Genomic DNA, 27,925 nt, shown 5'->3' on the forward strand with positions numbered 1-27,925 from the left:
ATTCAATACATTACCTGCCCTTTTAGTTTTGTGTCAGCAGTAACTGACTTCCTTTCTTTCTTTCTTTTTTTTTAGTGTGTTCACAATGTTTTATTTGTATATGATTTCATCAGCTAATGGATGAGGCAGAATGTACCACTGCAAACCCTGCCCCATTCACTGCCTTCCAGCAGTTTCTCTCCAGCATGTAATGACACGTATTGAAGGAAAGGAATTCCCACTCTTATATTTTTACCCAGTATAAGCTCACTGATGACCTATGGTGATCACTGATGATAGGGTCTATCTTCGAAAACACAGCTTTCCTAACCTCTGCATTCATAGGCTTTCTGGTTATACATAACCATATAATCAGCTATACATTACTGCTCAAGGCTTTTCCACATAGAATGTACCAGGTTTTCCCTATGTGTTTTTTGTGCCATAAAATAAGATGTAATTGGCCACTGCAGGCGTAACCACATTCAGCGCATTCATAAGGTTTCTCTCCTCCACAAACTTTCTGTTATGTCCTGAGGGTGCACCTCTGGCATCTGAGTGTTCCATAAGGACTACATTCCTACCTGTGAGGAGCCCACTGATGTGTAATGATGAGTGAGGGGTCGCAGAAGGCATCTGCACAGTTACCATATTAACAGGGCTTTTCCCCTGCAGGAGTTCACTAGTATCTAATAGCTGTGACCCTTTATGGAAGGGTATTCCACCTTCACTGAATCTACTTCTTTCTCTCTTGTGCGTGTCCCCTTGTGTTTAACCGGGCATGGCATGTGGGAGAAAGCTTTCCCACACTCGTTGCATCCATAGAGCCTCTCTCCCGTGTGAGTTCTTTGATGGACAGTGAGCATTGTCTTTGTAGTGAAGGCGTTCCCACAGTCACTGTATCCATAGGGGTTCTCTCCTGTGTGAATTCTCTGATGTTTAATGAGTCCTGATTTCTGTGAACAAGATTTTCCACAGTCAGTACATATATACAGGGAGTCTTTCCTGTATGAAATCGCTGATGCGCTATGAGGCATGCCTTCTGGCTGAAGGCTTTACCACATTCAGTGCATCCATAGTGTTTCTATCCAGTGTGAGTTTGTTAGTGTATAATAAGACTGCTCTTCTGTATGAAACTTTTTCCATATTCACTACATATATGAGATTTCTCTCCTGTATGAACTTTCTGATACAAAATGAGCTGTGATTTTCTGGAGAAACCTTTCCCACACTCATTGCATACATGGGTTTTTTCTCCTCTTTTGTTTCTCTGATGTATAATGAGCTCTGCCTTCCTGCAGAAGGCTTTGCCACATTCAGTACATTCATAGGGGTTCACTTCTGTACGAGTTCTCCAGTGTTCAGTTAGCTTGAACTTTCTGTAGAATGCTTTCCCACATATACTGCATACATGGGGTTTATTACCCATATGAGTCTTCTGATGTTCAGTAAGCTGAAATTTCCTGAGGAAGGCTTTTCCACACTCACTGCACACGTAGGGTTTCTCTCCTTTGTGAGTTCGCTGATGTTCAATGAGCTTGAACTTGTTGGAGAAAGTTTTCCCACACACACTGCATCCATGGGGTTTCTTTCCTGTATGAATTCTCTTATGTTCGTTGAGCCAAGACTTCTTGAGGAAGGCTTTCCCACATTCGGTACATTCGTGGGCATTCTCTATTTTGTGTATTTGCTGATGTTTAATTTCAGTGTAAGTTTGCTCATGATTAGCATGGAGAAAGGATCTCCCATCTCCATTAAACTCAGCAGGCTCCTTTTTTTTTTTTTTTTTTTAATATTTATTTATTTATTTATTTATTTATTTATTTATTTATTTATTTATTTATGGCTGTGTTGGGTCTTCGTTTCTGTGCGAGGGCTTTCTCTAGTTGCGGCAAGCGGGGGCCACTCTTCATCGCGGTGCGCGGGCCTCTCACTATCGTGGCCTCTCTTGTTGCGGAGCACAGGCTCCAGACGCGCAGGCTCAGTAGTTGTGGCTCACGGGCCTAGTCGCTCCGCGGCATGTGGGATCCTCCCAGACCAGGGCTCGAACCCGCGTCCCCTGCATTGGCAGGCGGATTCTCAACCACTGCGCCACCAGGGAAGCCCAGCAGGCTCCTTTTTAATCACAGCTTCTACTCTGGTTGATTACATCTGAATATGATTTCAAAGTTTTCCTGTGTAAATCAACTACAGCATGATTTGGCCTTAAAGGAAAACAACTTTTGCTCTGACAAATAATATTCCCAAATGCATTCTGTTCATAACACTGTTCCATCCTCTTCAGCATATTTTGGTTTCGCCGGTGCGGCTGCACATGATCATCCACTTTCTCAATTTCTGGATGGGGGTGACTATGAACTTAATCTTCTAAGGTCTGTGGTGGTTCTCTTTGTTCCAGGTTTGCTAACTTGATACCCCACTGACACAGGTGATTCTCCAGCATCACGTCTCAGTATAGGTCCTTCTGAGCAGGAGTCAGGAGCTCCCACTCCTCCCAGGTGAAGTCAACAGCCACATCCTCCAGTGTCAGTGATCCCTGAATTCCTCTTGATCCCACTCCCATCTCCTAGTGGCTATACTTAATTTGTGAATTCTTTCATTTCAGGTCCTCTCAATAAGCAATTTCTTATTAGGATTAATCCAATGAGAAAAACTGTATAATATCTCAAGCTTATTCAAGACTTTATGCCTCCAATTTTTAAAAAAAATTCTATCATTATATAATTGGTATTATATATCTGTTTGCGATTTTAAAACTCTTTGGTCTATGAACATTTGCATCTTAAGTGCCTTTATTGACTAATAAAGTCTTGACTTCTGCAATGCATTCAGTATCAACAACACCTTCATTAAAATAGTCTTCACCTATGCCCATGTTCTTAACCCCTCTTCTCTCCTTTTCTATATCTCCTTCCTCTCCACCTTTGGATCAACTAAACTATACTCTAATATTGGTGATGCACTTGCGTGGTAGCCCAGTCCCAGCCCACCTGGTGAAACACAGACTGATTCAGCCTGAGCACTCCCAAGCTTCCCAATACTCTGGTGGCACAGGATGAAACCAGAAAGTATTGAGATTACACACTGCTACATTTCTCCTAAAATTTTTTGAACACCCACACATGTGTAATAATGATTAAACTCAATTGTCTGGGACTTCCCTGGTGGTACAGTGGTTAAGAATCTGCCTGCCAATGCACGGGACACGGGTTCAATCCCTGGTCTGGGAAGATCCCACATGCCACGGAGCAACTAAGCCCATGTGCCACAGCTACTGAAGCCCGCGTGCCTAGAGCCCGTGCTCTGCAACAAGAGAAGCCACTGCAATGAGAAGCGTGCGCACTGCAACGAAGAGCATCCCCCGCTTGCCGCAACTAGAGAAAGCCCATGCACATCAACGAAGACCCAACGCAGACAGAAATAAATAAAATTTAAAAAAAAAAAAAACTTAAAAAAACCCTCAGGTGTCTTTGGTATTTTGCCAACCTTGGAACATATAAAACCTGTACCCTTACACGTATTTTTCCTTTTCTGTTGTTATTATGAAATGTACCAAGATAGGAGGACATAACATATTCTATTTGACAGTGGGTTTACAACCTCCAAATATTTAAGCATATGAAATGTGGGCTTCTGTCTCTAATCTTGCTTCAGGCCCTCAGAATGTTAGGGCCGGGCTGGAAGGCGGTGGTCCCGTCTCTGTTCCTGCTGCTGTCTGCAGACCCTCGGTCCCCACGTGGTAGGCTCAGGGCTACCACAAGCACTAGGCTTTGGTCCAGGACCCAAAGACAGGCCATCAGTCTCAGTCCTAGTTCCAGGATGGTCTCAGGGAAAGGACTCTGATGGACCAGCTGAGGTCAGGTGACCATTGATGGCAGAAGAACCATCAAGTGTGGCCATAGGGTAGAGTCCTGTGATGACCTTGTAGTGACGACGAAAAGGGGATGGGCATTGCTGGGCTGACAATCCCCACCTTGTCCAATATGCTTTGATAGAATGTAGTTGTTTTATTTTGTTCAGCAGACCTTTCTTCTTAGCGGTTTCAAGTCGTACATTTACCTGTATTTAGAATAATGTATCTTTTCTAACTGAGCATGATTTCCAGAGGAGAAACTTCCCAAACCTAAGTTACAGGATGGGTGGCCATCCAGCCCAGTTTGCTCAGAACAGTCTTGATTTATGCCTGTTGTCCCACTGTAATTATTAATAGTGCCCCTTTTCATTCAAAGATATTCTGGTTTAGATGAGCGTTCATATGCTCAGCGTGCCTCTGATTATAAGTGGCCTTTTGTTCGGTGAGCAAGCATGAATGTTAATTTATATTCCTGATTGGTCCATGTGGAGCCTTCCTCCCAGACACATTTGGCCATCATTTGGTCCCAGCAACTACTAGAGGCCAAGCAGTGTCTTACATAATGGAGTTGGAGTTGAGTAAGAAACCCTGTCCCGAAGGAGCCCATGGCCCTACTAGGAGAGAGAACACAAATTAGGTCGGTATAATACAGCCTACGAAATCTGGTGTGAACAGAGCAGGGAAGAAACTCTGCTGAGGAAACTGGGAAAGACCCAGAAAGGATGAAACATAACCCCATAAAGGATGGACCAGGTGACATGAACCTCAAAATTGCTGACTCTGGCATATTAGCTTGTGCCTCTTCTTTTTATCAGCTGCATAATCCAAAGCTGAGAAGTTCATCATCACACAGATGACTGCTGAAAGGAGAGTCCCATCAGGATGCCTTTCTGACAGTGAATCTGGGCCACCTCATCCAAGGTCAGTCCTGCACTAGGTGTCTCAGTGCCTGCAGCTAGAGGAGCAGACCGGCATGTGCTGTGCCACGTGTAAGGACACCAGAATGTCCTCACGTCCCTGTGAGACTTCACAGTCGGGAATCCCCCCGAGGCTGCTCTAGAACCAAGGCGGCCACATGAGCTGTGCACAGCATCCAGTCAGGAGACCTGGGTTCCAGAACCAGCCCTGCCGCCTACCACCAAGCAAATCACTTAATCCTTCCAGCCTTAATTTATATGGCAAAGGAAAGTGTGAACCTAAACAATCCACAGTGTTTCTTCTGGCCCTAAAACTTTTGTTTGTTGTATAGTCATCCCACTACAAATTCTTAAATCAAATGATCTCTAATTAGCTAATTTGAGAAGATTCTTTCAGAAAAGTCAGAGCTACTTTAAAATAGTTTCTCGTTTTTATATGCATTTGGTGTAACCACAAAGACTTTTCTACCGATAAAACCTCTACCCAAGGCCTCTGCATTTTGAATCCTTCATGGCAGACGTGGGAGAAACCAACCACTGTTGTAGTTTGTACCGCTTTGTAGACCAGTACAGTTCTGACTCTCACTGTCCTGAAACCACCCTGTGTTGGGCATAAGGGCCATAAATAATTTCATAGTCTAAACTTTGGGATTTTTCTGCCTCCTCAGACTCACTCTCAGGAAAGCCTTTCAAATCCCTCACTCTGTCCTAACGTCAAGAGTTGGATGGGACTTCCCTGGTGGTCCAGTGGTTAAGAATCCGCCTTACAATGCAGGGGACACGGGTTCGATACCTGGCCGGGGAACTAAGATTGCATATGCCGCGGTTCAACTAAGCCGGCATGCCGCAACTACTGAGCCCACGCCCCGCAACTACTGAGTCTGTGTGCTGCAACTAAGACCCGACACAGCCAAATAAATAAATAAATATTTTTAAAAAAAGAGTAGGAGGCAGAGTGTGTGAGTGTGACTCACTGCCTGTCCTCCTTTACCCTCTCGTTACACAGCTGCTTCTTTCCTCCTCTTGGTAGAGCCTTCTCTGCTCTGTCCAGCTAGGCTTTCTTTCTTGATCTCTCTCCCCACTCCCCTCTCTCCTTCCTTCACTCCCTCTCTCTCTGTCTCTCTCTCAATCTCTCTCTCCCTCTCCAGCCCCCAACTTTAACAGCTTTTCTTGTGTTTATTGGCCATTTGTATTTCCTTTTTGAACGTCTTCATGATCTTTGGCTATTGCGTTCAACTTATTAAACAATAAACACAAGGAGTATAAAAAATGATACACAAACACCTAGGCACTCACCACCTGGCTTAAGAAAACAGTTGAAGCCCTCCATGTACTCTCCCCCCAGTCTCATCAGCAGCCCTTGTCATCCCTAAGAGGTAACTGTGACCCTGAATTGTGAGATCACATGGTCCATGTATCTCTTTATATTTTATTACACATATATGTTTCTCTGCTATTTCTCTTTTTTTTTAAATTAATTAATTTATTTTATTTTATTTATTTTTGGCTGCATTGGGTCTTCGTTGCTGCACTCAGGCTTTCTGTAGTTGTGGCGAGTGGGGGCTGCTCTTCATTGCAGTGCACAGGCTTATTGCGGTGGCTTCTCTTTTTGCAGAACACTGGCTCTAGGTGCGTGGGCTTCAGTAGTTCTGGCACACGGGCTCAGTAGTTGTGGCTCGCAGGCTCTAGAGGTCAGGCTCAGTAGCTGTGGCACACAGGCTTAGTTGCTCCCCGGCATGTGGGATCCTCCCGGACTAGGGCTCTGACCCATGTTCCCTGCATTGGCAGGCAGATTCTTAACCACTGCGCCACCAGGGAAGCCCCTCTGTTATTTCTTTTTGCTTGTGGCTATATCTGCAGCAATTTGCATCATGAGAAAACAGATTCTGTAGAACCATGCTTTTGTTGAGATAGCTAAACCCATCGCTCTTACCTAGTCTACCTTCTTGGTCGTAAGTGTAGGTAGGTAGTTTTTGTCTGGGGAAAAACGTTGGTGACTATGGTGAAAAGATAGTTCTCAGACCATGACGCAGTAGACAAGGGACACGATGTCCACCTCACAGGGATGCGGAGGAGTGTGTGCTATGAAACCTCTCCCTATACTGGTTCTCAGCGTTACACGTGTCTTTCCAATACGAGAAAAAAGGAACAAGATGGGACACAGGACACTGCTTACACTGAACTGTCTGTCTCCAGTTCATACATTCTTTCATTCATCCCATCCATCCAACCAATAGATGTTTACTGAGGACGCATCATGAGTGCTAGGCACTGAGCTAAGTAAGCGCTGGGGAACAGAAATAAAAAAGACATAATCGCTGCCCGCTCATAGTTGAGTTACGGAAAGAGACAAGCAATCATAATAGTCACAGCTGAGAGTTGCTGAGCATTTACTATTTGCCAGGCACCGTGCTAAGCACTCACTTGTCTCATTTAGTCCTCCTGCGAGACATGTAGAAGCAGAAATAAGATAGCACCTACGTAAAAATGGAAGAGGAGAAAAAGAAAGTCACTTAAGATCACACAGCCAGCAGATGGTGGAGCTGGGATCTGAGCCTTGGCCACGTGACCCAGATCCTCCGTCTTTACCATCTTCAGCAGGTGTCTCTGGAGAAAATCAGTAATGACGGCTAAGTGAGAGAAGGGCTACGACAGAGGAGTGAGAGGTGCCCTGGGACACTGACATCTGCAAACGCAGATGAAAAGGGCTTGGGGGTGAGGCCCAGCGAGGCCTCTGTGGAGTGAAGGGCGGCTCTTCTCTCTGCGCAGACACGTGATTCCATCCTCGCCCGACAGAGGCTTCAGGTTTCACTTTACTTTCATTAGTTTGGTGTTGGGACACTATAAATAAACTAGTTTTGAGGGTTGGGGAAAAGGCATCCCCCAACTTGCTAACTTTGGGCAATAGCGAGGTTCCCTGTTTGTAAAACGCAGGGGGCGTGGCTCTTGCCAGGTGCCAGTCGGCGGATACCCGAGGGCCTAAGAACTTCAGGGGAATTTCTCCTTTTTAAAAGGAACTCAGGAAAGCAGGCTGAGCTGTATGGTCCAGCCAGACCCTCACGAGGCACATGAGGCTCTTTCCCTCACCTTTCTCTACTATGCCTTGGTGTGAAGTCAGAGTGTCCCGCTACTAAACCAACAGACGGTTAGAAGTCACGAGAAGCGAGACGGTTAGAAGTCACGAGAAGCGAGACTTCCCTGGTGGCGCAGTGGTTAAGAATACGCCTGCCAATGCAGGGGACGTGGGTTCGATCCCTGGTCGGGGAACTAAGATCCCACATGCCACGGGGCAGCTAAGCCCGCGCGCTGCAACAAAGCGAAAAGAAAGAAATCACAAGAAGCAAGAGGTGGCAAGTTAATAAAAGAGCGAGTCATGGAAGGTTTGAATATGAGGACTCATGGACACCAGGGTAATGACATCTGTGGGCCATACCGTGGACATGGCCCCCCAACGCTGCCTCACCTTTACTGGGCTTCAGTCTTCCTCTGGAGAGACCCCTCCCCAGGAAACGAGGAGTTAACCTTTAGTTGCTAAAATGAGCTTAGATGACAGCAACAGGCCCCCAAGTCTTCTGCCTCTTTGCAAGTGGGCTTCGATTACTGCAATTTATAGGAACAGTTCTCTGTTTCACATTAGTCAGGAAAATAACCCCAGCCTCAGCCTCTCACAAGGAAAATTCCACTTGTACTCTGAGTCCTGTACGTACGCACGTCCACTATGATTATAGCATACATCCCTGTAAATGCAAGTTAAGGCTCTGTTGATACCTTGCAAACAGATAAGCTTACTTCTTTCCCTTTGGTAGCACTTAATGTTAAACAGTGGACTTGATTCCTAGCAAGAACTATATCCAGTAAAGATCCTCTGTGCTTCCCTTGCAGGGGGTGCTGGTTCAATCCCTGGTCAGGGGAATTAAGATCCCACATGCCGTGGGGTGTGGCCAAAAAGTTAAAAAAAAAAAAAAACTTGCGATGTTCTATTTAAATGCTTCTTTTAAAGTCAAGAGTTTGAAAAAGTTCCTGGCCTGAAGTCACATTGTTTTAGAAATCAGGTTTTTAAACATCTTAAAAAGCCGTGTCTTTTTTTAATGTATAATTTAAATACTGCATGCAAATTAGGAATAACAATAACTCTACTATTAGGAATAGTAGACGACAATAGGACAGTAGTAGGAAAAGGTGGATAAGTCAGAGAGAGAAACATATTCAGTGGGAAAATGACAATCACATTGTTCTATATAAACCATTGGTTTTTCTTTCTTTACAGCGAAGTGAGAGAATTGAGGAGCGAGAAACAATTTCTCAGTTGTTTAAGCAGCTATAGCGCGATCAATCTAGGTGGACACATCTCGCGTTACTTAACCAGCATTTAAAGCTTCAAAAAGACAACAAAACCATTGAGGGGAGCATCCTATAGGAGGTTTTGAAAGAGGTTTTACCAGGAGTCTTGGTGATGTGATCCAATCTGGAAAAGTTGGGAGAGGCGTCAAAATGAGTTAGAAAAGTGTGTTATTAAATCTCAGGAGAGACAAGTGTGTCTGGCCTCATTTTGTTCCCCAGCACCACGAGTGCAGAGCTCCTGGGAGATCAGGGAGGGCACCGAGAAGCATTTCCTACCAGCTACCATCAGTGTAAATCAGATGCTGTCACTCTGTCCAGACTTACCAGGTCTGGACCATGCTCTGTGCTCCAGCATCACCTGCAGATGGTCTCTCATTTCTATCTTAGCCTCTGATTTGATATCCTTGTCTTACTCTGTCCAGGGCCCTAGCGTTACCCTGGCTTTTGCTATTTTCCAACCGCTTTCTTGTTGGGTGTCTTTTCTTGCTTCCCTCGCCTGGATTGCTTGATCTCGGGCTTGATTCAGAGGGAAGACAAATAATACAAAACGATGATGACTGTGGAAAAACAAAGTGCTGTGGGAAAACCTGGGAAGCGGCAAAATCGGGAGAAAATAATCAGAGATGTGAAAGTGCCCGGCACCTTGAGATGACTTTGTAGATGGGGCTGGAAAGGTAGTGTGGAGCCAAAGGTGGAGATCTTGCACTTGTACTAAGAACTGTGGACTTCATTCTCTGAGGGAGATGTTAAAGCACGGCAATGACTTGATTAGATTTGTTCAGAAAGATGGGCTTGGGACTTCCCTGGTGGTCCAGTGGGTAAGACTCTGCGCTCCCAATGCAGGGAGCCCGGGTTCCATCCCTGGTCGGGGAACTAGATCCCACATGCTGCAACTAAGAGTCCACACACTGCAACTAAGAAGTCCGCATGCCACAACGAAGATCCCGTGTGCTGCAACTAAGACCCAGCGCAGCCAAAATAAATAAATAAACACATAAATAAATATTTTTTAAAAATAAGGAAAGATGGGCTTTACCAAGTCTGACTGGTTTCTGACACCTATGCCTCCTGGTCCTACTTGAGACCTCCATGCTCTTATAGGAACAACAGCCCCCGAACTGGTCTCCCAAATTGCCAGTTGCTCTCCTGGGTCATCTTATTCTGCTATAATTTCTAAAACACTGTTCTGATTATAGAGAACCATGTATAAGGTAAATATTGAGCAGAGTCCAGATTACCCTTGAATGCCATATTGAAGTCTGACAGACCATCTCTCCAGAAGTCCAACAACAACATTAAAACACAATATTTTTTTCTTCCAGCATGGGGATAAATTGCACTTTCTTATGCCCAGCACTACATAAGGTAGTTTTTTTGCATTTAGAAGCCCTCTTTTGGGGGGGAGAAATGTATTTTTAAACACTTCTTCTATGAAAGACAAGCAAGAAAGAATTGAAACTGTGGAAGAGGGAAAAGAATTTCCCTCTACCCTTCGGAGTTCTTGGCTAAGACCCCTGCAACAAAAGGCAGATTAACAAGAGAAAAGCACACAGAAGTTTATTAACGTGTGTACCTCAGGTATACCTGGGAGAAACCCATGGAAAAATGAGAAACTCTCCAAGGTGGCTTAGAACTCCAGCTTAAATACCATCTCGAGCTAAAGACGAAAGAAAGAAAGGTGTGGGGTAGAAGAGTTTTGGGAGGTTACCTGGAAAAACACCGTAAACATGAGTGAGGCTTGTTATGCAGACCTGAGTCCAAGTTTTCTCCCTGGATAAGGGTCTAAAGTTGTCTAGGGGAATTAGCCTTTGTCTTTTCTGGTAGGGAGGTGAGGAGGGACAACTTTGCAGATTTACATCCTGCTTTTAGGCAAATAGGGGGAGGGCAGGGAGCTTTTCTGGTATCTTCTTCTTCCAGTTGCCTTCAGCTCAAAATAATCTTTAGAACCAAACAGCATGTTTTGGGGTGGCAGGTTCTGCTACCCTTCAAGACTAACAGAGGACACAGCAGACTTGCATCTTCCCCTCTTGTACACACTCCAGGTGCATGCTATGGAAAGGGTGGCACGGAACATCACCCACACTGCCCCCTCCGTTAATTTTCTTTTTTTTTTTTTTTTTTTGCTAAGCACCGATAATTCAATAGGTAGGAATTAAGCACAGATATGATAGTATTTTGCTGACGTAGCTCAAATGGATGGGTCAAGGTGTCCACATGCCTGCACTCGAGGCCCTTAGCAGTGCCATCCAGAGCTGGGAGGGCAAAGAAGGTACCTGGGTGCCACTCTGTGCCACCGATTCACGTGGAACTCCAAGGATTCTAAAACTTCTAAATTCAAACATGGTCTTCCAGGTCTTTACGAAGGTACATTTTTCAAGTAAGGAGGCTATGGCATATACTTTTTAAATTGTTTGTTACTCTGATTTATAACTTTTAGCTGTTGAGACACAGGGCATATGACCCTCTGCCTGCCCTCTTGCTCTGGCCCGTGAATGTCAGGGTGGCTGGCTGTGTATTCAGCACATTCTCCTGAGTCAGAGGGAGGAGAAGCAGCGGGGGCTTTGCCACTCGACCGCACAGCACAAACGTCTTCAAATCATGGTTGGGATGCTCTGTGGCCGTTCTCACCACCTCTTCCCCATACCTCCCCGGCTCCTCCATCCCCCCTCTTCTAGATCCTCTTATGCTGCAAGGAAACCCTAATGCTCATTACGTCATTAGGTAGGGAATTTAGATTTCTGCATGGCATTTTGCTTTTCAGACCTTTGCTACTCAACGTGTGGTCCGCAGGCCCTCAGCCTCAGCCCTGGAAGCGGGGTGGAAATGCAGACTTTCAGCTGCTGAGGGGCAGTATTCACTCACTATTCCTTGGAATCCTAAGGAACGCATTTGGAGGAGAGGCAGTCAGTGCTATAGGCAATCCTCAGGCAGGGAAGATGATGAGAGAACAGAAGGCCAGGGCTTGGGCCTTGGAGAAGAATAGGAAGACAGAGAAGGAATGGTGAGAAAAGCAGAAACAAATCCAGGACGGCAGCACAGCAGTGGAAGCCTGAGAGAAGAGAGTTTCCCACCAGGTCCCAGAGCCACCAGGCCTGGCTGTCTCGTTCAGCAGGGGGACCCTGAGGCTTGGCAATTAGGGGACAGAGTACAACAGCCAGGTGTGTTCGGAGGGGCTTGTCTTATAGGGCCAGAGGGCAGGGGAAGGTGACAAGAATCTGAAAGTGGTGAGAAAAAAGACTGAAATAAATAAGGAAATAGAGAGGAATTCGGTCTACTTTTAAGAAACGAAACAGCTAGGAAATGTCCCACACACATCTGAGTGATGAAGGGACCACGGTGACAGCACAGCAGCCCCAGTGCTTTGGGGGAAGCAGAGAAGGATCTTGGGCAGAGGGTGACAACCCAGCCAGTGTCAAAGAAAAACCAGAGCTGGACACCAGTTAAAGGGATAAAAACAGATTTTATTTGGGACTATTGCAAGAGGGCAAAAGACGCCTCAGTATAGAACAGGGCTCAATTCTGAATACAACATGGGCAAGTGGGAGTTGATAGCCAAGGACCAGAGTGGGGACCAGTGGATGGACAATTATGCATCCATGGAAAATTGTTATTATGGCCAAAGGTCCTCTGGGGGATGTGGGGAGGGAGTGGTGAGGAACCCTATCAGATATGGAGGGTGGGGTTCTGCTTAAACTGACTTAGTAAGGCTCATGCTGAAACTGGATCTTACAAAGAGGTCCACAGATGGGCCTAGGAGAAGGTTCAGGAGTCTGACTAAAGTTTGGCCAACAAAGAATCTTTATCCCTGGAGATGGAGGGACAGCTTTGGTCCCTCACAAGGTGCAAACACCCAGCCGTTCTAGAATAACCCTGTGCACCCCACACCCCTCTCCACATCAGGCTGCCACGGCCATCGCTCTCATCTGTCTCCCTGGGCCCAGCTCCCTGGCCTTCAGAGGTGCTGCCAGCTAAGCCACAGAGGGCTTCCTCGTTTCTCAGCCTCCTGGGCTAAGTAAGGACGTTCCTGGTCTGGGTGAAGACAGGAGAGGCTCCGTGGTAAGAGGCCGCACTGTCTAAAAACCCATCTGGGTGCCATCTCCCTTGCCTATGGTTCTGAGACCATGGGAATCCTGGCAGTAGTGGCTTTTCCGGGGCAAGCCGGGGTCCCCCTTGGACCGCTGAGGCTTCTGCACTCCATGTTTCCTCCCCAAATCTAGCTCTTCCAGGCACCGAGGCTCTGCTCCCCACTCCCTCCCCACCATGGCAGCCCTCCTCCTTGGTCTGGTTTCCATTCTTCCACAATCACCCTCCCTTCCCTCCCACTCTTTCCCCCCGTGATCCCAATCTCTTCCTGCTCCTTCCTCTACCCTTCACAGCCCATTCATATCGTCTCTGAAATCTGGCAGCTCCCAGAACTTCCTCTCTCGTCCTCCAGAGTGGAGGTCTCTCCACACAACGTTCCTCATGAACGCGTGCCATCCAGCCATATCCCACTCTGCTCTGGTGATGGAATTTAATTCTGAGATCCTAATAGCTTTGAGAGCTTAATCTGTGCCAGGCGCTCTTTGAAGTACTTTATACATGTGGAAATTTGTCCACGTCACACTGCACCAACAGTGGTGACAGTACCGGGCTGCGGGCTGCCTTGTTCCACATCCCACACCCTGCCTCTATGAGGACATGCTTTCTCTTCTCAGCCCATGACCTCCTCCACCGGGGGAGACACAGTCTTCCGGCTGGGGAACATTGGCCCCCATGGAGGAGAAGATGCAAAAGCACCCAGCAGAATGAAGGGCCAATCGTCTTTCTCAACACAGAAAAAGCAGGAAGGTTGATATCCAAGATGTTTCTGACTTATATGTACCAGGCTCCATGTGTATGCAGGAGAAAGAAGGGTTTTTGTTTTTTTGAGTTTCAGAAGCTTAGCTTTGAATGTCAGGAGGCAAACACTTCACGTATGGAGCTCAGGCTATAAGGATGAGAGTGGCTGACAGCACCGTGATGGAGGTGGCAGGCTGGCGGGGCGGGGGGAGGAGAGTGATGGAGTGGACTCCCGGTGCGAGCGGGCCAGGGTGGAGGCTAGTGGACCTGCAGGGGATGTTGAAGAGCCCCTTGGTGCTGCGTAACCCTGCAAAGCTGGCTTCTTCTTTGGGTGGGAGTTTGGAGACCGTCCTGTGTTATCCTCCAAGGCCATGAAGTCTGTCTTCATGTCTCCGGGACCATTCTCCTGTTCTCCTGGATGAACAAGCAAGGAGAGACTCAAGTGGCATCCAAAGGACGCTTGAGAAAAAGCAGGCACCGTGGCCCAGGCCAGGGCTGGGCTGCCCATGGGAGGCGGGACCTGTGAGTGGGGGGACGTTGGCTGCAGGGTGAATGGGCACCGGGGAAACAGCAGCATGTCGGGTTCCTGCTCTGCACGTGCCGGTGGGCAGCCTCTGGGCTTCCGTGTCCTGGCCGGTAAATCTTTCCTTCACGAGGTGCTGTGAGGAGGAATGCCAGGCGTGGTGAGGACTCAGTGGAGACTGCTCCCTTAGACCCACCCTGGTTACTTTGTCCACACCTATTAGATGATAAGCTGGCTGAGGGCAGGTTCTTGCTCCTGCTTGCTTCCCGTGACTAGCCCTGTGTCTGGCGCACAGTGGATGAATGAACAAATGAACATCAAGGAACAGGCCGTGAGGCACGCCAGCATGAGACACCGTCTCTGCCACTGTGTTCCCTGAGCGCAAGTAAATCACTTTTCTCTGTCTTTACTAGTTTCCCCACCATTGGGGGAAGGCAATGTAACTTCCCTCTGTTTAAAATTTTTTACTAAACATTTTTGTATGAAGGTATAATTGACATATTAGTTCCAGGTGTACAATATAATGATTCAATATCAATTGACATATTAGTTCCAGGTGTACAATATAATGATTCAATATCTCTGTACATTGCAAAATGATCACCATAATAAGGCTAGTTACCATCTGTCACCATTATATAGTTATAAAAACTTTTTTCTTGTGATGGGGACTTTTAAGATTTAATCTCTTAGCAACTTTGAAATATGCAATGCAGTATTATTAAGTAGAGTCACTGGGCTGTACATGGCATGCCCAGGACTTGTTTATCTTATAACTGGAAGTTTGTACCTTTTGACCCTCCTCACCCACTTTGGCCTCCCCTCACCCCCGCCTCTGGCAGCCACCAATCTGTTCTGTATATTTATGAGCTTGGTGTGTTTTCTTTTGTTTGTCTTTTTCTCAATAGGGGTGTTACCAGGACCTAGGTGCTAACGTGCTTACAGCACGCAGAGCTTTTTAGATGAAAGTTTCTATTAAACAGATGAGCTAAGCTTCAGAAAATTCCTTGACTTTGCCCCCAAATATATGATACACAGCAAGCTTGCCTTTTGTGTTTCTGACTCTGGTTTAGAGGAGAATGCAGAGCTTGTGCAATAGTTGGTTCCATCTAGCTCTTGGTTATTGATATAAAAACATAACTAATATTTCCGCAATGTGGTTTTCTTGACCTCTCTCTGGCCTCTGTCGTACGATGTTTTCAGAACAGCTTAATCAGAACTCTCCATATTTCTGGGGTTGTAGCCTAAGAGTTCTTCTAGGGACCGAGGGAGGTCACTGAAGGGTGACAGCCTATAGGTGCTGGACCAGCAGGGAGAGGGGCGGGGCTGGGGGCGGCTGTGTGGAGGCGGGCGGGGAAGCTGCCAGCGGATGGCTGGCCCGTAGGTGGGCACGCAGCCACCTGTGTAACCACGATGGGCTCCTCAGAGTCACTCAGGTCAACACCCACGGTGTGCTGGTGGGCATCGATGCTACGGTCTAACCACACTACAGCGAGAGGGGATGCAGTAAGGGTCAGTGAGATGGCATTTAAACCCAACTTTCAAGAATAGGTAGAATTTGGGCAGGTGATCATGAGGAAGAAAGACTTCCTAACCAAATAGACGGCTGGGCACGGAGCTAGGAACGAGGATGAAGGTGACTGCCAGAGAGAGTTTGGGTCTAAAGTGGTAGCAAAAAGAATGAAATTGGGTCATTTGTAGAGACGTGGATGGACCTAGAGTCCGTCATACAGAGTGAACTAAGTCAGAAAGAGAAAAACAAATACCGTAAATTAACGCATATATGTGGAATCTAGAAAAATGGTATAGATTTACAGGGCGGGAATAGAGACGCAGACGTAGAGAAGGGACGTATGGACACAGGGTTGGGGGGAAGGGGTGGGTGGGATGAATCGGGAGATTAGGTTTGACTTATATACACTACCATGTGTAAAACAGATAGCTAGTGGGAACCTGCTATATAGCACAGGGAGCTCAGCTCGGTGCTCTGTGATGACCCAGATGGGTGGGATGGGGGGGGTGGGAGGGAGGTATAAGAAGGAGGGGATGTATGTATCCGTACAGCTGATTCACTTCGCTGTACAGCAGAGACTAACATAACAGTGTAAAGCAACTATATCACAATAAAAAAAAAATGGGAGACACCCAACTGGAGGCGTTGTGAAGGAGGAGGCTGGCAGAGGCAACTTGGAGGGAGTGGCTTGGAGTTGGGAAGGCCGGCCACGCCAGGATGGATGATGGGACCTGGAGTTTGGTGGGGACATTGGGAAAAGGATGAAGAGATACTTCGTAGACCATTAGGAATGTGATACAACTTGTTTTCTGAGTCGACCTCTAGGATGAAGTTGTGAGCTGTATCACAACATGATGGGGGCCAAGTTGTTGGCGAGATTCCCTCCTCCACTCACCTCTCATCCATCTGACAAGTATTTATTAAGGGCTCCCCTTGGGCACTGGCCAGTGACTGTCATTTACTCAAAGGCAGGAGCTGCTCTCCTTTACTTCCTGTCTTGCAGGTTAGACGGGGTCAGGTTCACTGACAACAGCACATACATTTCATATTTTCAGTGTTCAGTAGCATCTCGCTGTCTGGAAATGTGAGTGACTCACAGTACTTGACAATTTTAATGTATCAAATGTATCAAACAACATCTTCACAAAAATTAAAAAACAAAATACAATCACAGAAACTTAACAGACAACCGTTTTCATTTTTCCATAGTCATTTTCATTCTCCATAGCATCTTGGTATTTTGATAATATTTCAAGTTAAAAAGATTCAAGGACATAGATCAAATCCAAACAGGGACCATAGAGTGAAAATACTATGGTCCCCGAAAGTCAGTCTTTTTAACTTCATAAAGTTTTAACCAAGTGCCTGAGCTCTAACGATGACAGAGGTAAGGAGCAAGCTGGCTAGTGTCTCCCGTGGAGCAGAGAGCTCCAGGGGGTTCTACTGAACTCCCCCAGGGAGCTTGGACAACCATCTACAGATCTCAAAGTGGTGACATCCACAAGCCAAGAAGGAGCCCATCTGACAAATATCAGGGCACCTGACATGAAGAGAAGAACAGAATAAAGAAAAACACATTCCACATCTGGGAGTGTGTAGAAGTTGAGAGCAGACTGTTTAGAGGAACAGAGAGAGAGGAATTCTCTTTACTTCTCAGTCGATAAATCATTGCCACATAGTTTAAAAAAAAATGTATATATATATATATATTTATTTATTTATTTTGGCTGCACCGGGTCTTAGTTGCGGCACGTGGACTTCTTAGTTGCAGCATGCAGACTCTTAGTTGCGGCATGCACGCGAGATCTAGTTCCCCGACCAGGGATCAAACCCGGGCCCCCTGCACTGGGAGCGTGGAGTCCTACCCACGAACTGCCAGGGAAGTCCCCATTGCCACATACTTTTATCTCTCCTCTCCATCAGCCATTTTTTATCTCCTTCATCCTCTCTCTAACTACATCTATACACACTCAGTAAGCCAAAGATTTTATACGAATTTGAAGCCATTTCCACATTGTCTGAGTTCAGGCTGCTATAAGGATATAAACAACAAATATTTATTTCTCATAGTTCTGGAAACTGCGAAGTCCAAGATCTAGGCGCCAGCAGATCTGGTGTCTGCCTGCTTCCTGGTTTGCAGATGGCCTCATGGTGTCCTCACACGGTGGGGAACAGTGAGAGAGGCAAGCTCTCTTGTATCTTCTTATCAGGGTACTATCCCATCAGGAGGGCTCCACCCTCAGGACCTAATCAGCCCCCAAAGACCCCACCTCCAAATACCATTCCATTGGGAATTAGGGCTTCAACACGTGAATCTGACCTACAGTCCATAACACACACGTACAATACCAAAAATGTTGGCCTTGTTCTTCCCAGGACACAAAAGTCTATCTGAGGGGGACTTCCCTGGTGGTCCAGTGGTTAAGAATCCACCTTCCAATGCGCGGGACGTGGGTTTGATCTCTGGTTGGGGAACTAAGATCCCACATACTAAGGGGCAACTAAGTCCGCGTGCCGCAACTACTGAGCCCGTGTGCTCTGGAGCCCGCACGCTGCAACTAGAGAGAAGCCTTCGCGTCACAACTAAGACCTGACGTAGCCAAAAATAAATAAATAAATATTAAAATAAAAAGGTCTACCTGAGATCAAATTATAAAGGAGACAAACTGTCTCTTTTGTGCCTACCTACCTTCTTTTCGGTGTGGGTGATCTTGAGGACTTCATTTGGGCTAGGTCTTAAGGATGGAATTTCTATAGCTGGCGACAGCGGGGTGGGAATTTCAGGTGAAGGGGAAAAACTGAACAATTGTTTCTGGACTTATTTATATTCTTACGGAGGACTAAAAATCGCAGAGGCTTTTCTAAATGGAAAATTTTGGACAGGTAGGGTCTTCTTGTTGTTTTCAAGAGGTCTTTCAGCATTTTTCACAGAGCAGTTAAGCCGGTTGTCTTTGCTATGTAAAGTATGGTGTTGACAGGGAAGGACCCAGTTCTGAGCCTCAGGTGGATCACGCGGCCTTACCCAGAGAAGGTGATTCTGTTCCTGTAGGCACAGGGAATGCCTCACACCTGCCCGGACATGGTGACAGACCATGGCTGTGTCAGTGAAAACTCTCCCTACAATTGCAAAAATAACCCAACCCTTCAAAATATTCAAAGCACATTTCCTGCCCGTAGTAGATTTATACAATCATCTCCTTGTCTTTTCTTTCTTGCTGCATCTCTTTTTTGTCTTGGTCAAGAACACTGCCCTACAATCATACAGGGAAGTCGGTCTTCTAAATACACCAGGCCGACTCTCTTCCACCTCCTGTTCTTTCTGCGTGTGGGAGTGAAGAACAGAGAACAGTCGTCTTTCAGGGCAGCATCTGGAATAACCAGCACCAGATGCAGGAATGAATCATCGTCCTCAGGGAGCCTGCCTGCATCCAAGCTGAAAGCGTCAGTAAGGAAGGCTGGCTTTACGTGCCAGCCGACTGCCTGCTATGTCACCAACAGATTCCCTTCCCAAAACTGTCATCTGTTTGCCACAGTGCCTGGAATTTCACCATGAGCTTCAATAACTGGCTTGCAAAATGTCACAGCTGGTCACTCGGCTCTTAGAAGCAGGGCTAGAATGCGTGCCCTGTGGTTTTCCATGAGCTGGCAGGGTCTTCGTGGGGGGAGTGGGCTCACAAATGATTTGTTTGGGACAACAAATTCATTCAACAGACATCTGTACTAACTGGCTGAGGGAGGGCCTTTCGCACGTGTCACCCCCCCCTCATTTGACATGCTACCCTTGAAGGCTGGTATAGTTGTCCCTGTATCAAAAATGAAGGGATTGAGGCTTCAACAGGTTTTGAGCACCTCTGTGGTGGCCAGGTGCCTGACCACGGCACCCCACTTCAGGTGCACCCGACTTCATTGCCTCTGGGCTTTTCCCCAAAGGCATTGAATCTTGGCAGCCTCCAACCCTGGGGGATGGCCTTGCTCTTTGCGTCTCTGTCAACAGGTTTTTTAAGAAAGGTACTGACCTGGGGAGAGGAGTTCCAGACCGGCAACTGTTAGCCGAGATGTCAGACGTATAATGGAAATGTTGGTGATCATCTCGGGTATTCAGTTATGATACTGAAAAAATTAGTGCTGTGTTTTACTAATGAATAATTTGGAAGCTTTAATAAACTGTAGCCATAAACCCAGTTTATTATTAATAATCCAGTAATTAACCTTAGACACATTGATCTAATGTTAGAGATTTAACAAAAGGCAAAGGAACCTCTGTTTTGTGACTCTCCGTTCCATCACACGAGGGGCGATGGGGGATGATCTCAGGGGAAGTTTTTTCCTTTGATGGCTCAGTAGCTTTATCTGTAAAGAGGGGATAATAATGTAAACTATGCAACATTCATTCATTTCTTCATTCATAACTCATTCATCAAATAGTCACTGAACCCTTAACTCTGAGTCAGGCACATGCTTGTTCCCAAGAGTAAACAAGACAAATAAGGATCTCCCTATTGTGGAGTTTACATTCTGGTGGGGACTCAAGAACTCTTCTGAGAAAAATAGCTGAAATGCCACTGGCCAAGAAAGAGCTCCACAGTTCAAGACACCGAGACAGTTTAAACCTTAGTGAAAGCACTCTTCGCTATGTCTCCCTAGTTTCTAAGAAAAGCCTTCTAGGAACAAACACCAAATGCCTCAATAAAATGTTGATGAATAAAGGAATGCTCTTTGGAACAGTGCAAGGTTTTAAAGCATTTCAGAGGGTCAGTGACCACACGCTTGTCTCTTCATTTTGTGAAGAGCCCACTGGCTAAACCAAATCCACAAAGGACAAGGCAGCCTGCCTCTATCCAAACTCTTGCCTAAGAAGATGCTTAGCACTTGAATCATCCCACTATTTTACCTTACTACATATTTGGAGTTGGGCTATCTTTATTTCTTCTCTGGAGTGAATATCTATCGATCTATCTATCTGCCCATTTATCTCCTAATTTCAGCAAAGTCATCTGTCAGAGCCATTTAATTCCCCTGAGTGTCTTCTTTTAATCTGGAAGAAATTTTCTTTTAGTTACCCCTTATCACCGAGATCATGGAGTTTACATACTTTGGCTGATGTCCCTGATTTATTTCATACTATATTTATATTACGGTTTCTCTAGTAATAAATTATATTTGATCTGAAACACTTAATTGGGTTGTGCTTTTCTGCAATCAACATTTATTTTTGCAATTGCTGTGAAAACCACATGCAACCAAGTTTCTAACAGCACAGAACCCTTTCTATGTGACTTGCAAAGCAACCTTGAAGATGTTAATTGAATTTCAAGAATACATCTTTAAACATCACCCACCTTATTAAACAAGTCTTCGAGGTGAGAAAGTAGGGTTCAGGTTGGTGTTTTGAGCCTATAGAAAATAGACTTACCTAGAGATAGAATAGTACCAAAAAACTCAACCTCCTGGCCTCATAAACAGACCTTCAAATACTGTGCAATCCAGGCTATTATTTGGTGGCTTTTCCCACTGCTTTTCAGTATGGTATGCTGATAACACTGTTGAAAGCAATATGTTTTATTGCACAGCTTGTCACATTCATGGCATTCTAAAAATATTTTCTAAGGAATTCTGGGCCAGAAGATAAGGCCGTCTCACATTTAAAACAGAATCCTGCAAGTTATTTCTGACTGTGTTCAGAATTATCCAAGTGCTTTATTGTTATTATTTGAGGTAACACTGGTTTATAACACTATATAAGTTTCAGAATTATCCAAGTGTTACTTCAGAGGCAATGACCCTAAGTAACAGCTGAAATGCAGTTTTTTGTTTTAAATGTGGACATTTAGTTCTCACCTGAGACCCGTTACAGTCAAATCAGCCAGAAAGTAAAGCAGATGAGGGCTCTGTATAATTTTAATCGTTGTGCTCTGGGACACACTTCAAAATGGCCCGGCTGACCTGCCTATGAAAACTTTCTGCCGCTCTTCAGTGGGGTTGCAAACATCAAGCCGCCTAGAGTTCACGTGATTTCTGAGATTCCAAAAGAAAGCAAAGGCCCCGCGGCCGGCTCGGGGAAAACGACTTCACCTGCAAAAGCAAAACGAAGTGCCAGGTGCACCAGCCCGCCGGCCCCAGATGCCTGCCGGCAGTTCCGCGCTCCCTTTTAGGGAAAGGCCCTGTGAGCTACCCGGCACTTCATTTCACTCCTCTCTTTAGGAGGCACGGACACTGATTTTCTTTCGCCACTCCCGACACCAGTGCAGTCTCCCCAGCTCGTACCTTCGGCGCCCTCGCTGCCCCGAACCCCCAGCCCCCTTCCATCAGCTCACCGCGCCAGGACCCTGGCCCAGGTTTGGGACAGCTCAAAGAAAGCGAAAAAGATGGCTCGGCAGGGAAAGGGATACAATAGGCATAAGGCGGCCGGTGGCTCGGTCCAGAAATGCCGCACTTCGGAGGGAGAAAAAAGTTTCCTTTGTCAAACAAGTGACCACGTGGCGCTATGGCGGTCACCCCCAGCAGTCCCGTCAGGCCGCCAGGCGCGGACCTGGGGACGCGCCAGCCACCTCCGGCGCTGGCCGAGGGGAGCCCCGAAGAGCGGGGGCCCCGCGGGAAGCCCTGAGAGAGGGGATCCGGAGGACGCAAGCAGGCGCGAGACGGTGGCTCAGGGCGCTGCGCGGAGGGCGGGGCTCCCGGGGGGAGAGGGGCGAGGAGCGCAAGGTTCCCGGAAGCAGCGGGGCACAGGGGGCGGGACCCTCGGGGGCGGTGGCGCGGGGGGCGGGGTCCCCGGCGTTGGGCGGGCGCGGGGGGCGCGGCTTCAGGGACTGGGCGGGAGGCGGGGTCGCTGGGGCCTTGGGCGCCGGGCTCCGGGCCGCGGAAGGGCGCCGTTCGCGGGGCGGGGCGGGGCGCGGGCGGGGCGCGGGCGGGGCGCGGGCGGGGAGTGTCGGGCAGGCCGGGCATGGCGTCCATGGCGGCGGCGATCGCGGCCTCGCGCTCGGCCGTCATGAGTGGGAACCGGCCTCTGGACGACAGGGAGCGGAAGCGCTTCACCTACTTCTCGTCGCTGAGCCCCATGGCCAGGAAGATCATGCAGGACAAGGAGAAGATCCGGGAGAAGTACGGGCCCGAGTGGGCGCGGCTGCCGCCCGCGCAGCAGGACGAGATCATCGACCGGTGCCTGGTGGCGCCGAGCGCCCCGGCGCCCCGCGACCCTGGGGACCCCGAGGGGCTGGCGCGCTTCCCCGGCCTGCGCGGGCCCACGGGCCAGAAGGTGGTGCGCTTCGGGGACGAGGTAGGTGCGGAGCGGGCCGGGCTCCCCCGCCCCCCGAGGCGCCCCGGGCCGGGCGGACCCCTGCCCGCTAGCAGCCGCCCCCGCCAGGCGCGCGGGCAGGGGCTGGAGAGGAGAAGGCGCAGGAACCGGGCTGGGTGGGCCGGGGCGTCCCGGAGCCGGAGGTCTGGGGCTGGGGGGCTCCCCGGGGGAGTTCGTGGAGGACCGCCGAGAGAAGGAAGGAGGTCATTCCAGACCCTCCATCTAGAGCTGCCCCGCCGGGCCGCAGGGGACCCGAGACTTGTCAGACCAAAGTGCCAACAGCAAGGGATTTTAAGCCAGGCAGGCCTGGGTTCTGGTCCATTCTGCCATTTAGCTCTCCGGCCGTGGGTGACCTAACCTTTTAGAGCCTCAGTTCCCCCCGGGAATAATAATACCCACCCCAGGCCTGCCAGGGAAGGCAGTCAGCCTTTTATACGTAATAATATTAATAGTTGTGATGGGTTGTGTGCGGAGAGTGAAATTGTCCAGCAAGGCAACAAGAAGGAAGAGGTGCCTTCCAAGATTAGGAGGCAAAACCCAAAGCCCTAAGATGTTTCCGAGTGAGCCCGATGTGCTGCTTAGTTTTGGGAATGAGTATGGTGGCCTCCTTTTTCCAGTGAAAAACGAGGGATCCGTTCAAATGAGCTGTCGCAAGCCATTGGTACATATAAGGGCATGCCTGGGCCTCTGACCTAGACACTCTGCTGGGACTTCTAGAGGGCCGGACATCGTGGAGGAAGAAACACTGAAACTAGAAAAAACTCAGGGGTGACCCATACTAAGTCACAAAGGCCTGAGTGTCCTGTGCTTCCCCGAAAGTCGGCCTTTTCCTGGAAATGTGTTTAACTAAAACCTGTTTGGTGCCAAATCTGCGGCTCTTTGGCCTTTCAGACTCAACTTTTGTGGTGAGGGTCAAAGTCCAAAGGAGCCAGCAGTATACAGGGAAATCCGCAGCCCTGAGAGCTTTGAGGCTGCAGGCAGGAGGGGCTGGGCTTGGAGAGGTTTTCCAAGGAAGTCGTAGACTGTGGAAGGAATTCTAGTTGAGGATGAAGTTTTAATCTGATTTTGAGGTGTGGGTGTGCTGAGACGTTTATTAATACAAAATGTTTGTGGTCATAAGCCCGCTTTCACGTGGGGGAAGTGTGAGAGGGCAGAACTATGCTTCCAACATTGCCTTATACTGACAGAATTAAAAGAAGAGTCTTCCATGGAATTTAAACTGAAGGCTTCGCCAGGAAAAAACGAGGGTGTGGTAACGGAAGAGATGAGAATATAGGTTTAAGATGTAAGCCCAGAGCTGAAGCATTTTTAGTGTGAAAATATGCATCTCTCTAAAGACATTCGCAGGGTTGGGGCTCAGATTTGGGTGATGGAAAAGCAGGCAGCCCCTCTTTGGAAAAGTCACGAATAAATAAACTGTGAGAAGAAATAAACCTGCAGGTACTTACAGATGTTGCAGGGTCCCTGTCATTCTCCCTTAGCTTGCTGTCCGGCTAAGAATATCCACATGCCCGTTCACCATCCAAAAGCCCGTGCCATGTAAGGGTCCGGTGTGGCTGATAAGGAAAGATGTGGCCAAGTGAATTTTGTGCTCCGATTCCTTAACTGGGTGCCGGACTGAGCTGTTTGCGAATTTGTAAACGCAAAGCGATTTAACGGCCAACAGAACCTTTTGCTGTGGGACCTGCACGTCCTTCCAGGAGCCCAGGAGCCCTGATTTTCAGAATTGAACTCAGCTTTGCAAAACGGGTTGCGAGTACGTCCTGGAATGCCTCTGACCAACCTTTCAGCATGGATGGCGGAGAGACAGTGAGTTTGAGGACAGGTACAGAGGAACCTTGCCCAGAGCTTTTTTTTTTTTTGTCTCCCCCTGCCCTCCTGCAGCGGCTGTGTGATTTCATCCCACTAGGGAGTTTAAAATGTGTTACCTGGACTTGGCAAGAGGTTGGCACCAAAGTGGAGTTGGTGGTCTCGTGCCCAAGAGGAGGGTTGTACTTGGAGGAGGGTTGGCTCCTGCGCACAGGGGCGATGATAAGGGAATGTGGCGGATGTGGTGGGTGACCCCTCGGTATAGGCTGCTGGACAGAGTGGCCTGAATAGGTGGCCCCAGGTTTGTCCAGAAGGGCCCTGAACCAGACTGAGTCAGGCACCCTGTCCCTTCCTGTTTGATCTGTCCTCAGATGTAGTCCCTGGGGCCTCCACGGCCAGTCTGGCAACAGAGGCTGCACCTCCTAGCTCTGCCACTGCCAGCATCCACCGTGGGCCCGCTGAAGGACGGGTGCTCAGGTGCACCCCAGCTCTTGCTTTAGCCAGCATCTGACCTTGGATGATAAGCAGGGTGGGCCCCGTAGATACTTGGGAAAGACCACCTGGGATACTGGGTTCTGAGGGCTTTTCCTAAGGCTGTAGTAGAAAGCGCCTGGGCTTGGTTGTGAGTCTTGGGTTTGTTTTGGCTTCCATCTACTAACCTTTTGACTGTGGTGAACCCCTAACCTCTCTGAGCTCCTACAACGGGAAGAACATTAACGGGATGATAGTAGAGACAGTGTCTAGGAAAGGCCTGTGGGATTAAAACATGGTTGCTGCTGGTGAGAATATGAAGGTTGTTAGCTGTTGTCTCTCCATGTCCGCTTTTGAAAATCACTGTCATGAAATCAATAAATTCCTCCTGTTGCAAAGCCTGGAGCTGGCCACATAGAGTCCCACGTGAGAAGGAGCTCTGCCCTGCTGAGCTCTAGGGATGGGCCTCGGGGCACATACTGAAAGCTGGGCTTGCTCTGTCCACAGTGTGGCCGTGATGTGCCCTGTTTCCTGATCAGCAGTCACACCCGCCTCAGATTGGGCCCCCCTTTCGGCCACCCCGAAGGACCGGGACGTCGCCTGTTTCTTTGAGTACTCTCCCTCATCGCCAGTAACATTTCTGTGTCCCACGCAGCAGCATTTGACGTCAGATCATGCCCATATGGCCTTCAAATGGGACTGCCATCCAATCACTGTTACGCGTTGAGGGAACAAACGAGTGGAAGCTTGCTGGGGCTCAGGGCTCTGCTCACGCGTCCAAGTTGCCCAGCTGGGGCCGCTCTGTGTAGGACCGGTGTGGCAGCGTGCCATCCCCGTGTTCGTTTTTACCTTCGCTCTCTGTAAAGTGAGGAGACCAGCGTCCAGGCCCAGATCCACCCTTGCTTGGAGGACGCGCCTGCCGAGGAGAGGGAGGCTGGCTGCCTTTGCGCGTTGAAGCCGTGGAGGGTCCTGTCGGTTTCTTGGTTCTTACCACCTTGGCAGTCAATTGAGTGCCTATTTCCCAAAGCCCAGTGTATTAGACACTAGAGCCATTCATGCTTTAGGGACGCTTGGTCTTCCCCTGATCTTCACCAGCTTTTTTCGAAATCCCTCCACGTGAACATATGATCTCAGTACAGCTTCAGTGCAAGGCCGCCGGCCCCTCCTGCCCCCCGGTCATCTCCCCAGGCCCCTCCTGTGCAGAGAATCTAGAGCTGCTGCCGGTGGAACAGTTAATCTCTCCGCAACAGAAGAGGAGCCGCTGGCGTCCCCATACCCGGTTCTGGTCCTGCCGTAGCCGGGCTGCCCTCTTAGGGCGGGGTTCTCCCTCCACCAGGGAGCAGCTCACTGGACTTCTCTCGGGTTCACGGGCCTTGCTTGGAACAGACATGGACGTTGAGGCTTGCCCTTTGGGTCAGGTACTTGGTCTGAACACTGAAGCATGTTTGCGAATAGATGCTCTGAGCGGTCTCTGCTTTCCCTGGGCTTCTCAATTACGGCGTTCTTCTTCCAGCAGTAAAAGTTTTGGGAATGGCTTGCTTTGGGAGATGAAAAGTTTTCATTTTAGAGGGATTTAGCCATCACCCCAGTCTACTTCAGCCGCCTTCTGTTATCAAATAGCAAAAAAAAAAACCAAAAACGAAGAAACAAAAAAACCCGAAAAACGAAAACCCTGACTTTTCAGGCGTGCGTCGCTCTCTGCCCCTTGCCCCTACTCCCAGACTCTTCCACTGATCTGAGCACGTTAGTGAGAGACACAGGGTTCTGAGCTCTATGCCACGTTCTTGGCTCCCAACAGGCCATAAGCAAGTGAACTCAGAAGTTTGGGCAGCCGGGGTATTGGCTTCTCAGGGACCTGCTTGCCTGTTTCACTTCTCTGTAAAGTAGGTGGGGCTGGGCAGGAAGGGTGTTTCCCTATGCCGGCCCCGGGGACCCTGATCTGGATGTCGCGTGCTGTAGAACACAGGCTTTAAGCCCTGGAGCCAGGCATCTCTGTCCCCTGTTCAGCAGCTTAGCATGACCCGCTGGTCTCAGATGGAGGTGTTCTCTAGCACCTGCGTCCCTCCCCCTCCTGCAGGAACCTGGAGGCTTGCTGGCTGCACTTTTACTCCAGCTGGCCTTCACCTCCTTTTCTGGGGCTGGGTCTTGGCCTCCCTGACCCCCGGATACCTTCTGCAGGCCTCTGAAGGCCCCGTGGCTTTTCCCATGCCCATCGCCCGCCCGGCTTCTGCTCCCAGCTGGCTGACGAGGCACCTTGCCCTGAAGTGCTCAGGAGGCTGGGGGTCAGTATGGCATCCCCCCGTGCAGCAGACCTCGCTGAGCCGCTGTCATCCCGTCCATGCCCTTGGGGCTGCCTGCCAAGGGCCACCTTGCCCTCCCTCCTTAGGGTCCAGGCTGGCCAGCTGTT

The 27,925-nt window shown here is 48.5% G+C and overlaps 1 protein-coding gene and 1 pseudogene across 2 annotated transcripts in view; one reads left to right on the plus strand and one right to left on the minus strand.

Moving 5' to 3' along the window:
* Positions 1 to 405: 405 nt before the first annotated feature.
* Positions 406 to 22,889, minus strand: LOC137767142 (zinc finger protein 350-like; annotated as a pseudogene).
* The window catches only part of C7H1orf198 (chromosome 7 C1orf198 homolog), a 35,550-nt gene continuing 30,497 nt past the window's right edge, over positions 22,873 to 27,925 (plus strand). For both annotated transcript variants that reach the window (XM_068547623.1, XM_068547624.1), the window contains exon 1: positions 22,873 to 23,220. In XM_068547623.1, the coding sequence (XP_068403724.1) occupies positions 22,888 to 23,220 (333 nt within the window). In that variant the 5' untranslated portion in view covers positions 22,873 to 22,887. The remainder of the gene's footprint in view (positions 23,221 to 27,925) is intronic.

The sequence above is a fragment of the Eschrichtius robustus genome, chromosome 7 (genome assembly GCF_028021215.1).
Source record: "Eschrichtius robustus isolate mEscRob2 chromosome 7, mEscRob2.pri, whole genome shotgun sequence".
Lineage (NCBI taxonomy): Eukaryota > Metazoa > Chordata > Mammalia > Artiodactyla > Eschrichtiidae > Eschrichtius > Eschrichtius robustus.